Genomic DNA, 14,669 nt, shown 5'->3' with positions numbered 1-14,669 from the left:
ACAAAGGCAAAAGGCTAAAAGAAGGTATTTACATAAGAGGCCATGAAGGGCCCCAGCAGCTCTCTTGCTCTGGCTGTTCTGTAGCCTGCCCAAACCTAACTAACTCTCTACACCTGCAGTTTCATTCCAAGCCAAGCCATTGCCTGTGAATGATAATAAAATTATAATGTGATACACCACCGAATTAACAACCACACAAAAACAAACAAACAAACAAACAAAAAGGGAAAAAGGAAAAGAAGGCGGTGAAGGCGTACCAGGTCTTGGAGGGCAGAAGGGAGCAGGTACGACGTGGTTGGACAGGTAAGGCTCCCAGGGCACACAGCCGCCATTGAGCCAGTAGCAGCGGAATCCGGGTCCGGCGCTGGCACACCAAGCTGCATCAGAGAAGGCCTGGCAGGCCGGAGGGCTGTAGGCCAGGACGTCATTTAGAAGGAGCCCTGAGAAACCTCCAAACACATACATGGACCTGAGGAAGACACAGAGAGATCCAGAGCTTTATACAGAAAGAAAGAATCTAGACAAACACGCAAATGCATACAGTATGTCTAAACGTGCATGTGTTTATACAGCAGGTTCAGAGAGCAGAGAAACTTAAAAAAATGCACAATGTAAGGACACAGATTTGTGGAGATTTCCACAGCAGAGATGAAAACATCAGAGCCTATTGAAGATAAATATGGAAGCAAAGGTTTTATGTGTGTTTTTAACTGATGTGTTGGTGGTGCTTCTGTATTCAACAAGCAACAACAATAAGAAACTTTCCGTCATCAAATAATTAGTTTTGGTGATGTTAACAATTAATCGACTATCACATAATTGCTAATAACAATTTAATCAATTCTATTTTAAAATAAACAATTAACTTAGTCCCCCCCTCCTCCTTTATATAGCCAGAGGAAATCACATTAACCCATTCAGAACGGGTACACATTATTGTGTATCATTATTTTATGCTTTAACTATTGAAAAATAGCAGATATACTGTACAAGCTCACATATCCAGCGAGCTTGTAGATCTGCTATTTTTGAAAAATCATGAAAATTAGAATTTTGACCCGATTCTATAAGTGTCTTTTGAATCCTTCTAAGATTTTTAGAAAAACCTGTTTCTATGTCAGCAATCTGGCCAGCCATCGTCAAAGAAAAGGTCCTTTTCACTTAACTGGAGCTCAGTTAGTCTGTTCTTGAGAGACTACTATGTCAGTGGTTCTCAAACCTTTTCATGTGAAGGACCCCCAAACTGATATTCATTTGGCCACGGACCCCCATCTCAAAATATCGAGTTCCAGGGATCACCCCCAGAAGCAAAATTTGAGTTACAGACGTTCGCTTTGAAAATATATATATTCAAAGATTTGCACACATTTTCACGACTTTTTCAAAAATAGCAGATCTACAAGCTCGCAGCGCGGCACTCGGTGCCGCGCTGTGAGCTTGTATATCTGCTATTCTTCACTGGTTAAAGCATTCAATAATTCTAGGCCTAAATCTTAAGATTGATATCTCTTTTTCAAGTGGGCCCAGCTTTATACTCAAACCGTTACACACATTCACACCTGGGAGCCGTCCAGTACAACCCCAGTTTATTGTTTTGGGGTTCGATGCCTCACTGAAGGACATGTTTACTGTCGCCTTTCCCATTTCAAGAGCGATTATGTTGGGATTCATGCCTTTTTCATGTTAAAGTAGACCACATAATATTCTATTTCATGGTCTTTTACTTGAATATATCTTTCGGTTAAGGAATATAACATGAATTTTGTATTCTCTATCATCAACTAAATTTACCGATTTATTAATTCCTTAAAATTTGATTGGTGCACAGTTCCCATTCCAGTTTTTCTTCACTTATGTACATCGCCATTTGCTGTTTGCAACTATTCAGATTAACTCATCTTTAATCTGATTATTTGATTATCTGTTTCAATCTGTTGACTATCAGGGATCCCATATTCTGGTTTTAGTGGCTTATTTATCTATTATTGTTGTTATTGCAGTTGTAGTACAGCAGATTACAGCAGCTGCAGTTCTTTACTTTGTGGTTTCACCTTTGCTACCACATGTCTGCAGTAGCGACACAACTGAATTGGCTTTCCCATTGTCAGGTCTCGCTCATGGAAACCGTCCACTATCATCAGAAATAACACAAACCAACCAATCGTGAACAACTCAAGTTCAACATCACTTCCTAGGCCACAACAATCAGTTATACAGTCACCTCTGGTCAATCATGAATCTAGCAGACATGCAAACACAGGCAAACGTCTAGGAGAAGCTTAAAGATACAAAACCCAGCTGAGGGAAAGGCAGAGGTGAGGAGAGCAATGTGAATGAGAAAGATGCAATTATGGAAAATTGCAAGTGTGGTTGCCACGAGTCACACTTGCAAATTAATCTATCCATCTTACCATTTGAATTTTCCCCATTCAAGTCAATGGGGAAAATTAATTCACTAATTAATTAATGGCCATATATGGAGATCTCTGTGTCAGTCCTTGTCCCTTTTATGCCCATATATGGAGATCCCTGATATCATCAATATTAAGCCCATATTTGGAATGGACGGCAGGAAACTATACAACGTATCTCTTAGCAAAATGCAAGCAGACGAGTCCCAATGAAGCCGGTGGATTTGAGATATACAGGTCCTACCAAAAAATGTGGGAGGAGTAGTGCTGCAAAATAAAGTTTATCTGGAAAGAAAGAAAGATGGAAATATGGAAGAAAGTCGGACACATACTATAGTCTGGACCACACTAATCAAACGGAAACTTGAAATAACATGAGGATGAAGTGAGCTTGAGAATGAGACCTAAAAAAAAATATATATATATATATCAAATATTTTGTTATCAATAGCAATTTACTAGGTGTGCACAGCAGTAGCCTCACTTTGATGAACTGGCCACTTGTATGTACAGTATCTAGTGTGGTGATGACTCCTTACCCAAATAGAAATTACTATACTTCACCTGTAATCAGACAAGCTATGTCTGGCGAAAATGTTACGAGTCAGAAAAATTAACAGTGTTTGTTTTCGCATAAATGAATGTAATGATGACAAAGCAGGATATTGCCAACATCTGCCCTGCTAGAAATTGTTGAATTACTGCAGGTTACTATGGAAGGGGGATAGACGTACCCGTTGCTAACAACAGCCGAATGTCCAAAACGGTTGACATCCCTGTGAAGGTCTGGCTTGGGAAGGACTGTCCACTCATCACATGCTGTGGAGAAAGACACAGGCATAATATTCAAGTCACAGTTCTCCTGCAGTTAAAAGGGTTTGCAAATGTTTGCTAACCAAATGCAGGTCAATGTAGGGCGAGCATGGAAACATCTGAAATAGATTTGGGAGTACACCTAAACTCTCACTTACATTATACCAAATGGTATAACAAAATTCCAGCCACAAGTACTTATAAAGGGCACACTGTAACTTGCCCCATAAATAGCTAGATTAGGAGCTTAATGTGTCTTAATGATACGTTGCCCAGACAATCTGTGGTGCTTCCGATTTGTTGCTTCGGAGATACAGAGCACCATGTATTCATTGAAATATGTACGTACCAATTCAATATACAGCCCACGGCTAACAACAATTATAGTCTGCTACTGCAGGCCGCAGAGCACACCCACATGTGCCATATGTCAGTATATTAGTTTCTAGGAGAGAGGTCAGGGCGTTCTCTTTACTTTTGCAAACACAGTACTGTAGCAATTACCAAGGTTAGTTGTCTGTGCTGCGTTCTTTCCTTGCGCCTTCATCAGGTAATGGTCAATGAAATGGTCAATGACCTTTTGGCAAGCTACAATCACTAAATTCTACTGAGGTAAATGGACTGCGTTTACAGTATATAGCACACCTCTTTCCTAGTCCCCTACCCACTCAGGGCACTTTACAATGTCTGCCTCACATGCACCCATTCACACATACTGTACCGATGACAGCCATGCAGGACCGAGGGTGCAGTGTTCTGCTCAAGGACACTTGTGGGTTCTCACAGATACTGAATGTGAGGGTCTTTTATTAGCCTATTATTAGGAATGTCTTGCCTAACATTTTCATAAATACTGTATACTCGGACAGTTCACCACACAGTAAGACAGAATGTGTACTCATAGATTTGTGAAAATAGTTTCAAATCCATATACCTAAAGGGATATTTCACATAAATTACACATAAATCTGACTGATTTTATCATCTAATCAGGCTTTTATGAACATCCTGAACATATTTTAAGTTGCTTGATTCAAATATAGATATTTGATGTAAATGTTATCAGGCCCTCCAGGCCCAGGAGCTCTCCCCATACACACCCATTGTAACTTCAAACTCCATTTTAACCACGATAGATTCATTAAAAACACCCATTATTATTTCTGGTGACTCATAATACCCTCCTAGTACGCGAGCAGGCCATGTGATAACTTTTTTTCATTTCTTTGTAATAATTTTAAAAAATACTGCTGGAGAATGTTGGTAAAAACAAAGGATGGCATGTTTGTTGTTTCAGAGAATAAGCATCACACAGTGGGGGTAAAAAAAATCGAATAATTGTGCATTTATTTGAAAATAAAGGTACATTAACTTAGTATTGAGTGCAGTGCAATACAGGTTCAAAAGGCAATAAAGGGAGGTGTGATGAGCTATTCATATAGAGAGAACTCGTGATTCTAACCTTTTCCCATCAAATCAAAGTAGGTCTATACTGCCCAGAAGATAGACAGCCCGGTAGACAACTTCATAAAACACTTTATGCCGTATAAAGTATGTCAACCTCTCTTCTCATTTCTCTCTTCACACTTCTCTTGTTCTCTTTTCCATTTCTCTCTCTTTGTCTAGCTATCAGTGGAGCTATCAACACTGTATATAATACCATTTGGGTTTTACAACTCGGATGTTTTAATGACTCCCACGTGACCCCATTATATTAATATGGAAATGAATGTGTGCACATGCATTTGTGCACATGCGTGTGTGTGTGTGTGTGTGTGTGTGTGTGTGTGTGTGTGTGTGTGTGTGTGTGTGTGTGTGTGTGTAAATGTGCCATTTACCCAGATGAGTTCTCTCCCAGTGTAAACGGACAGAGCCAGGGAATCGTGCTGATGCACTGGCGGCCAGGTTGCTAACGACCTCGTTAAGCGGCCTGCTAATTGGGAGCGCTTGTTTTAAAAAGCCACTGAGCGCAGAATGTGACAGGATGATGGGGTGGGGTCGTTCCAATCGGCTTGCGGGGGAGGGGAGCGAGGGCTTCGTCGCTCGCGGGGGTGTAGGGTGTAGGGGGCTGGGTCAAAGGGTCAATCACATTATCGCGCCAATCAGAGTGACGCGGAGGCAGTCAAGTGGGGTGCAGACCCGACGTGTATGCTTTGGCAGGATGGGGACAGCGGTGTCAGAGAACAGACTAAAGTTAGAACAAGCTTAGCTGGTGTGTATCCTTGTTCAGGGACGTGCTGGGCCCCTGATTGTTTTGTATTTATCATTTTAAAAATGATTTAAACTAGTGAAAACAGCCGATCTACAAGCACACAACGCCTCGCACCGCGAGGCGTTGTGTGCTTGTAGATCTGCTGTTTTCACTACTTTTGTGCAACAGCTATGGGGTTATATTTAGGACAATTCAAATTCGTATTCGTACTTTGCCTTTTTTTTACTCGTAAACATTTTTACCAAAAAAACTATACGTAAACAAATTAATTGGAAAAAAATATCCGTAAAAAAAAAAAAAAGTATGAATGTTTTTGGGGAAGCTGCAGTGATTATAATGCCAAAACAAAAAAACAAGACAAAATACGAATATTTTCTTACTGATTTACGAGTTGTTTTGTTGGTTACTTCATCACGAATGCTTTCATCATCTCACGCACACGAATCTGTATGACGCACACGAATGCATGCATGGAATGAATACGGCCAATAATCACGTGATCGGCAGAGAGCCAATGGGGGTGCGGCCTTTCCACTAGCCAATCATAATTCTCCATTGTTGGCAGCGGTCGCCATGTCTGGTAAAAGTGAGTAATCTCTGCTTTCTGTTGTTTATGGGAAACGTATGTAACTATGCTACAGTCTTCACAGCAGAGCCGACAGAGAAAGGTAAGATAACGTCGCTATTATTATCATAAAATACAGCAATCTATCTAATAAAACGTTTGTTAAATGTGCTTAGCAGTAGTGTCTTTTAGGGTTTAGTCCGGGGTCTTTATTTGATGTAAAGAAAGTTTAATATTAACGCTAGCCTCATTAGCATCTTAGCTCCGTCTATAATAGGCTACTACATCATCAGACTGTTGTTCTCTAAGTGGGGTCCGGGGACCCCCAGGGAGTTCCAGGGGGTCCCCAGCTAAATTATAGTTAGGAACCAAATGGACCCTTAGGGGTATGTAACTGTACAAATCATTTGGTTCCATGTGTACACTCTGAGTTATGCTAACGTATGATTTTACAATATAAGTTGGGGTCTCAGAGATACAAATGCTATTAAATGGGGGGTCAGTAGCCTAATGGATGTCAAACTGGGGGTCCTTGAAATTAAAATGGTTGGGAATCACTGCTAGAGCTGTAAAAATGTTCTCTTATGGGGTCACTGGCCTAAATGGGGGTCAGTGGGAATGTGGTCAATTCTTATTACCTCTTATTAATTTGGTGATTATCAAACGAGTATATGGGGACCAAACAATCTGTACAAATAGAGTAAAAATCCTCAATGTTAATTTCAATCTGAGTGTAGACCTTTACAGGTTCATTTGGTTAAATGTATTCTTTAATTAAAGTAAAAATAGTCTACACAGTACATGTTATAAACAACTTTACTTTTGACTAAGTCCAGTTTCATTAACATTGTAAAATGATAGCTATAGTAACAGTAAATATCTGTTCTTACCATACATAAAAATACATTTAATAATATACATAGTCTTGTCTTGGGTACATTTATTTTTCTTTCAGGAACTGTGATGACATGGACCACATCAGCCGATCAGGGTTCCGATGGCAGGATGTAGCAGCAATCAGATTTGAGAATTCAACCTCTTGAAAGAGCTCCAAGAAGGAACAACAAACTTTCTGTGGTCCTTCGTGGTGAGGGAGGTTGACGACTGTTTGGTTCAGGAAAACTCACACCCCTGTACTTTATTGGGAAGGAAACTATTGATTCTATTCACAACACACATTTGTCTTTGCCTATTCTATAGCTACACCTACATTATTCAGAACCTTATTCAATTTAATTTACAATATGCAAACAAAATCCGCCCAAAATACAATACTCTACATTCTATTGTTTTCCTAAATAAAAGGCCAATTGCATGTGAAATGATATTGCTTGTATTGTCTGAATACATTTGAATAAAGCTGATACAAGACTACATTCTATTGTTTTCCTAAATAAAAGGCTAATTGCCTGTGAAATGATATTGACTGTATTGTCTGAATGCATTTGAATAAAGCTGATATAATTCACAAGACGTAAACATGTCATGATTCATGTGTTTTAATCGAAAAAGATGAACATGGTTAGTAGTACAGAATATCGTCGCTGTCCAATGAAAACCACGTAAGTCCATTATTATGGATTTTTACTTTTCATCATAGTTGGATTACATTCACTCTCCTCTCTCTGCTAGTATCAGCTGGTGTGTAGATGGCCAAAGGAAAGTTGTTGTATTGACCAAGCTATTTAACACGCATCACCATTGGATGTTTGACATGTCCCTCAAACCGCGTATGTAATGGGCGGGGAGATACGCTGAAACAGTAATCACCATTGGATGTGGGACCTGTCCATCACACCGCGTATCCAACAGCCAACGGAGATACGCTCCGAAACGACATCACCATTGGATGTTCAACCTGTCCATCACACTACGCGTATCTAACCGCGGGAGAAGAAGGACTGGAGGAGGGGAATGATTCAGAGCAACAAACTTTTTCTTCACTAAACGACACGGAATTCGACATTATTACAAGGTAAAGTATCACCAAATGTCTTGTTGAGAACTGTATGCTTAGGTTATACCAACGATCATGTTCACGATTGTGCTTGGCGTCGTGTGAATTGTTACTATTCAAGGAAAGTATTGTTCTCTGATGTTTGTGTTGTCTGTTTGTTCTCTGAACAAGCAGCGTCGTACACTGATTTTGCTTCAAACATGGTTCGCCTCCGTCAACCCACCGCAACTGGCGTTATCGATCAAATAATTTGCCATGTGGTTTTCCATTTACCTTTACCTTATACCTTACATTAAGCTGCCAGCACAACAACTTCTATGGAGTGTCCATGGAACCAAATGGACCCTTTACGGGTCCATAAAGGGTCCATTTGGTTCCATCTGGACACAAACGTACCATTACATTAAGCTGCCAGCACAACAACTTCTATGGAGTGTCAATGGAACCAAATGGACCCTTAACGGGTCCATAAAGGGTCCATTTGGTTCCATCTGGACAAAAACGTACCATTACGTGTGGTAAAAGTACTCAAATGTTTTTACTTTAAGTACAAATATCAATAATGTAATGTAGAAATACTCTGTTACAAGTAAAAGTCTGGAATTCAAAATGTACTTGATAAAATGGCTAAAGTGTTGGCATCAAAATGTACTTAAAGTGCCAAAAGTAAAAGTACTCTATGCAGAATGTCCCATTTCAAATATTTTGAAAATGGCAGATCTACATGCTCACAATGTGTCACACTGTGAGCTTGCATTGGAGTAAAAGTACTCCAAAGGCACTCAGCTTGTTGTGTATTAAAGTACAATAATTTTGATCTGTGATATAGAAGAGTACAAGTATTGGAAATTGGAAATAATTCAGCTTGTAGTGGAGTAAAAGTAAAATATTTGGATCTGAGATATAGTGGATTAAAAGTATTGGAAATTGATAATACTCTAGTCAAGTACAAATACCTCAATATTGTACTCAAGTACAGTACTTAAGAAAATGTACTTAATTACTTTACACCATTGTGTTACCCTTGATTTTAACCCTGTATTCTCCTTTTATTTTCAGTATAACATCTCAGGATGATGTATTCTATGGAGGAGCTGTGTGCTTTGGTTAGCGTCAAGTATGTCAGGGGCAGACATGACGAGGCAGAGACTGTACTAGAGAGCAGTGAAAGCAGCGAAGAAGGTTTGTGCGATAAAAAAAAATAGAAAGAAAAATAGGAATAAGTCAGCTCAGTTTAATGATGTGTGTAGTGATTCTGGCTGTGGTGCAACTTGTGTGATTAATTTGGAAATCAAAGTGTTTTAATCATGAATTACAATAATTAGCTGCTGTATTCAGTGTTCTAATGATAATCTGTATCTTTCCAAGATGCACTTGATTGTGACCAAGTTGATGCTGCCAGTGCTGGGTCAGCTGTTTTGATTCAATCTGGGAGTGAAGGTATGTGGTGTGGTGTGTTATGAATTATAGTGCATAGAAACACATATGTGTGGTTTTGTATTGTACCTGCTGTCCTAGTTACAAATCCCTAAACATGCACTAAGTAGAGCTTAGATCGGGCCTAAAAAAATGAGCCCGGCCCAACCCACCCCACAGAACGGCAGCCCGAGCCCGGCCCAAAGCCCGATACATAATTGACAATTGGAGACCGACACAGCCCGCAGCCCGACATTATAAACAAGCTTAATTGCTGCAGCAGCCTTTTTTCTCATATGGTGATTTGTTAAGAACAGAGTCCTTTTCCAACTGTCTTTATATAGACCTATATAAGACATTGTAGCAAGTACCGTGCTAATTATGGAACAAATAAACATCGGAGCCTAATTCTTCAATCAATCAAAAAGCCTTGCTGGAAAACACAGCTGACGGCCGCCGCTAAATCAGACAGCAGGCGTACAGGCTATTATAGCTACAACGTTCACACAACGTCTATTATGATTATTAGGATACAAAAAGTGTCTGTGGACTGTTTCAACGATGTCCTCCGCTCTGCTCTGCTCGACCAGCGCTGGCAGCGCATGCATGCACTGCACACGCCACAGCAGCGAGCAGCCAGCCACACGCACACGCACACACACAGCGCACGCACACACACACTCACGCTCAACTGTCAAATTGCGAAACAGCGCAGCGGTGCAGCCATAGAGTCATGAGCGCGCAGTTTACACAGTCACAGAGACATCATGATACTGCGCTGCGCTTGCCTACCGGATTATAAAAGCCCGACCCGACCCATAGCCCGTCATATACATGGAAATTTGAGCCCGGCCCAGCCCGCGCCGCGCCGACCCGTCGGGTCCCGTCGGGCTCGGGCTGAATTTCTAAGCTCTAGCACTAAGTACCCATTTTGAATTGTTGCTGTACTAGTTTCAAACATAGTATTATTACCTTAACACAAATTGTTAATCAGTATCTGCTGTAGTATCACAATCTTAAAAAGTAGCCATTTCATTAATTTGTGTGACCTTTTTCCCCTTTCAGCAGGAGAAGCAGCAGGAGAAGCAGTTGTGGAGGACTCATCAATTGAGGAGATTGAAGGTTTGTCTTTGTCGCACGCACACACACCCACTGAGAGAGAAGTAAGGTTTGTGGTAAAACAGATTAAGGGCAAAGGATGCAACATCTTGGCAATGTAATTTCTACTTTGCATTCACTGTACATTGTGTTCCTCTTATGTTTTTACCAGATGAGCTTGATTCATCATGGAACCTTAAATTAGAGTTGGATAATCCTGGTGCTGCTGAATCTGGATATGAAGGTAATATTAATAGCTGTATAGAGTCTTTCATACAAAAACATGACGCACACATGTGACACTTTGCATTATTGTCAATGCTGCATGTTTTCTATTTGACATTCAGTCTCTTCTCTTTTTCTGCAGCAGAAGTTGTTGCGCCTCACTCAAATGAGGGAGGCGAAGAAGGAATTGAGGATGACTACTTAAGTGGGGAAGAAGAAGGTTGGTGTAAAACTAACAAGTGCCAGGGAACCGAGGCTATTGGCCAGAGCAAAGCCTGACACTGAATTGCAGGTGTGTTAACATTGCATTCGTTTTGTTTCTTTCTTTCCCAGATCCACTCGACCACTAACCCTAACATCTAAACGTGACCAACATGGTGATTCTTCTGGTGCTGCTGAATCTGGATATGAAGGTATTATTATTAATAATCACTGTAATAAACACAAATAGTGACTGCTGAATGTTGCATTTTCATTTTTTTCCTTCAGAATCATACTGTACATGACCAGAAAGCGCCTCACACTTAATGTGAGAACATCTCATATTTCTTTTCTGTTCTTTAGGTGCAGACAGAGTTGAGCCGGACTCAAATGTGGAGGATGAAGATTCTGAAGGAGTTGAGGATGACGACACAAGTGGGGACGAAGAAGGTTTGTGTACAACCAGGCTTAAGTCAGCCAGAGCAAAGAATGCAAAGTCCTAGCAACACTGAATTATGTCAACGTGTGCATTCTGTTTGTTCCTCTTTCTTTCCCAGATCCGCTTGATCGAAACTGGACACCTGAACGTGACCAACATGGTGATTCTCCTGGTGAATCGGAATCTGGAAATGAAGGTGGTGTTGTCATTATTAATATGGACACATTGATGCACATGTGTGTAATGTAGTATCTTGCATGGTGCATGTTTGCTATTTAACTCTTTTCTTTCAACTACACATCCATACAGTACACATGTACATACCCACACAGATGTGCACGCAAGGGGCTGCACAGATACACACAGAGAGATTCGCACACTAATGGTCTGAATGACAAATTTTCTCTCTTTTTGTGACACAATATAGGACTTGAGGTGGAAGAAGACTCCTCAGGTGTTGATGCTGGTCTCTGTAGGAAGAGGAGAAATCCAGAGGGCTGGAAGAACAACATCCAGAAGAGGCGTAGAATGATAGGCCAGTCATATCTGGCCTAGGAAGAATAGAGAGTCAGTGTTAAAGGAGGGAAGAAAAATGGGTGTGTCATGTCAGTCTGCAGCCGGCCACAGGTCCAGTAAACTGCACTGCAGAGAAGTGGAAGAGTCGAAGCGAGAAGAGATCTTCAAGTACTTCTGGGAGAAATTAGACTGGCGTGAGAGGAAGATTTATGTTGCATCATTGGTAGAGGTGAGCAGTGTAAAGCGACGGAGGACAGGAGCAGAGAAATCCAGGAGGTCGGCATCCATTTTCTGTCACCTTGTCGTAGATGGCAGGAGACTCGGAGTGTGCCAACGCATGTTCCTGTCAACCCTAGGCTTGAAGCAGTGGTCTTTTTTGAAGTGGGTAGGAAGAAGAGGGAAAAGCCCTACTGAGGAAGATAAGCAGAAGCGGGTAAGGAAAGAGGAGTCTGACTTCTTGAAGACCTTCCTTCTGGACCTTCCAAAAGTTCCCTCGCACTACTGCCGGTCCTCGTCCTCTAAGATGTTAGCCTGCTTCCAGACCAGAGACCCCGCCCACTCTCAGAGTGAGCTGAGTCTGAGATCAGGCTACTAAGATGTACCTGGAGCCTGTGTTCAAGTCCATCAATCACCTCCATGCAGAGTATATCCGTTCCAGTGCAGACCATGGCATCCAGGCGCTGTCAAGGCAAGTGTTCACCAGAATGTTTAATGTTTGAATTACTCTCTTTTTCACCCGAAGAAAGACCAGTGTGATACCTGCTGTGCGTTCAAGGCTGGGAACATTGAGGCTGCCACATGGAAGGAGCACTGCAACAAAAAGGACACTGCACAAGCCATGAAGCAGAAGGACAAAGACGAGGCAGGTGAGAAGACCTTGGTGACATGCATGGATCTTCAGGGGCTCCTGCTCTGCTCCAAGCTACAGGCCTCATCCCTCTATTTCAAGACCAAGCTCTGTGTCCATAACTTTACCATGTATGACATGACTTCACATGATGCATCAAATTACTTATGGCACGAGGGTGAAGCTGGTCTCTCTGCCAACGAGTTTGCTTCGTGCATCGTGCACTTCCTCGAAGAACATCCCTCTTATGATGAGTACATCCTGTGCACAGTGTGATTGAGAGAAGACTGAGGAACAGAGACATCTGCGTTCCAGCTGAGTATGTCGTTGCCATCCGGGAAGCCCGTACCAATCCCAGGCCATACCAAGTGAAGTATGTAGACCACACTTTCTTCAAAAACTTCAGCCAGGTGAACCTCTGCAAAGCCATCTGCCCGGGAAAGGTCACTGGGGATCCCACCGTGCATGACCTCCGAGCAATCAGGTATTTGAATACATAATAATGACATAGCTGCGGAAACCAAAACAAACATTATTTAATGAGTATTAAAACCTGACTTTTCTCCCCTGTCACTGTCCTTGTATTCATCCTAGGTACAACGTTGATGGCAGTATGGAGTACAAGATCGACCACTCAGACGCCTGGAAGCCCTACGAGTCCCCATCACTGAGGAAGAAGAGCAACATCACCACAGTGTCCCCACTCTACACTTGCCGCCGCACCATTAAAGCGATGAACTTCAAACATCTGCAAGAAATGAAGCAGGTGTTGCCCAGTGATTTCCATGGCTTCTACAACGCCCTCCGCCATGAGCACGAGGAGTGATGGTTTCTCTGTTTTTCTCTCTCTCCGTCTGACATCACCACATAGAATCGCAAACTTGACTGAATGGACACCTTTACAAGATTTCATATTTAGATTGTAATTAGAGAAAAGACAAGATGAGTGTTAAAATGTGTTAATTTTCTCCTATAATTTTAGCGATTTTGATTACATTGCTTTCAGTGCTTGGGGACATGTGTACAATGGCTAAATATGTATTTTTAGATACAATAAAAGTCCATTCAAAAAGAGGCACCACAATCTTTCATGGGCAGATGTTACTTATGGGGGCTAGTAGTGTCACTGTAAATTGTAATAAAATAAATTGCCAGCTTATTGTGTCTAAAAGGACACATTTAGGCACTTGCACACATGCACTGAAATAAAGTATTTAAAATCGCTAAAACAATAGAACTAAATGAAAACATTTAACTCTCCCATCTTTGCTTTTCCCTAATTACAATCTAAAATTATGAAACCTTGTATGATATTCTTGCTCTGGGGTGGCATCGTTACCAAAGTTCCTAATTCCCACTGGGTTCATGTTCCTCCCTGCCTGGACAGGTGTTATGTCGACAAGTGTTCTGCTCAAAGTGTCCTTCTCCCTCGTACAGTCTTCACTACCTGGAATCCAGCACACAGTGGTTAATGTGTTTCATGTGTGCTCTGTTACTGTTTGAAAATAGTTTAGGTGCTTATTTGTATTCTTATTTATTTGCCCATTTCTAATATAATTACAGCAGAATGCACTTTTGAGATGTTGAAATTTGACACCACAGTAGGGACATCTATCTTCATTGTTGAGGTCAACTTAGCCAATGAGTCTAGCCTTAGTAGGTTGAAGAGCGTTGTAGAGCTGAACAGACACTTAACCTATGGTCCTTCCATTTTCAGTTCTATGTAATGCCCTTTCCAGGCACTGTATTACTGTTACAACACCTACATTAGAAATACTGAAACCCTCCTCCAAACATCCTTTACATCTCTAAACAATCACATCGATAATTTTGTACAATTAATTCTGCAAGTTCTATTATAATTAGTTTTCATGTAGAAAGAAACTAACAAATAAGATTCAGCAATTGAACACATCATTGAAACGGGGACTCAGCAGGAAAATCTGTTTGATTAACTTGGTTGCCACAC

The 14,669-nt window shown here is 41.2% G+C and overlaps 2 protein-coding genes across 7 annotated transcripts in view; one reads left to right on the top strand and one right to left on the bottom strand.

Moving 5' to 3' along the window:
• The window catches only part of LOC308297268 (attractin-like protein 1), a gene marked incomplete at both ends in the record, with an annotated part of 368,613 nt that overhangs the window by 240,162 nt on the left and 113,782 nt on the right, over positions 1-14,669 (bottom strand). Inside the window, 2 exon segments of the mRNA XM_080740683.1 lie at positions 258-469; positions 3,146-3,230. Coding sequence (XP_080596809.1) covers positions 258-469; positions 3,146-3,230 — 297 coding nt within the window.
• LOC308297596 (uncharacterized protein) lies at positions 7,720-12,282 on the top strand. Of its 6 annotated transcripts, XR_013962672.1 has the most exons (10): positions 7,720-7,976; positions 9,018-9,140; positions 9,327-9,398; positions 10,440-10,496; positions 10,645-10,716; positions 10,840-10,917; positions 11,031-11,110; positions 11,262-11,348; positions 11,456-11,533; positions 11,765-12,282. XR_013962672.1 is itself a non-coding variant. In XM_080741094.1 (9 exons), exons 6-9 carry the CDS (start codon positions 11,072-11,074, stop codon positions 11,867-11,869), a joined length of 309 nt encoding a protein of 102 aa, XP_080597220.1. In that variant the 5' UTR covers positions 8,808-9,140; positions 9,327-9,398; positions 10,440-10,496; positions 10,645-10,716; positions 10,843-10,917; positions 11,031-11,071; the 3' UTR covers positions 11,870-12,282. The 6 variants fall into 4 exon arrangements, 2 of the variants coding, with proteins under 2 accessions (XP_080597220.1, XP_080597219.1); XR_013962673.1 differs by lacking the exon at positions 7,720-7,976 and having other exon boundaries at positions 8,808-9,140; positions 10,843-10,917; XR_013962674.1 differs by lacking the exon at positions 7,720-7,976 and having other exon boundaries at positions 8,808-9,140.

The sequence above is a fragment of the Nannobrachium achirus genome, assembly GCF_963921795.1.
Source record: "Nannobrachium achirus genome assembly, chromosome: 13".
Lineage (NCBI taxonomy): Eukaryota > Metazoa > Chordata > Actinopteri > Myctophiformes > Myctophidae > Nannobrachium > Nannobrachium achirus.
The sequence above is the reverse complement of the archived record's forward strand: the minus strand, read 5'-3'. Positions and strand labels throughout refer to the sequence as shown.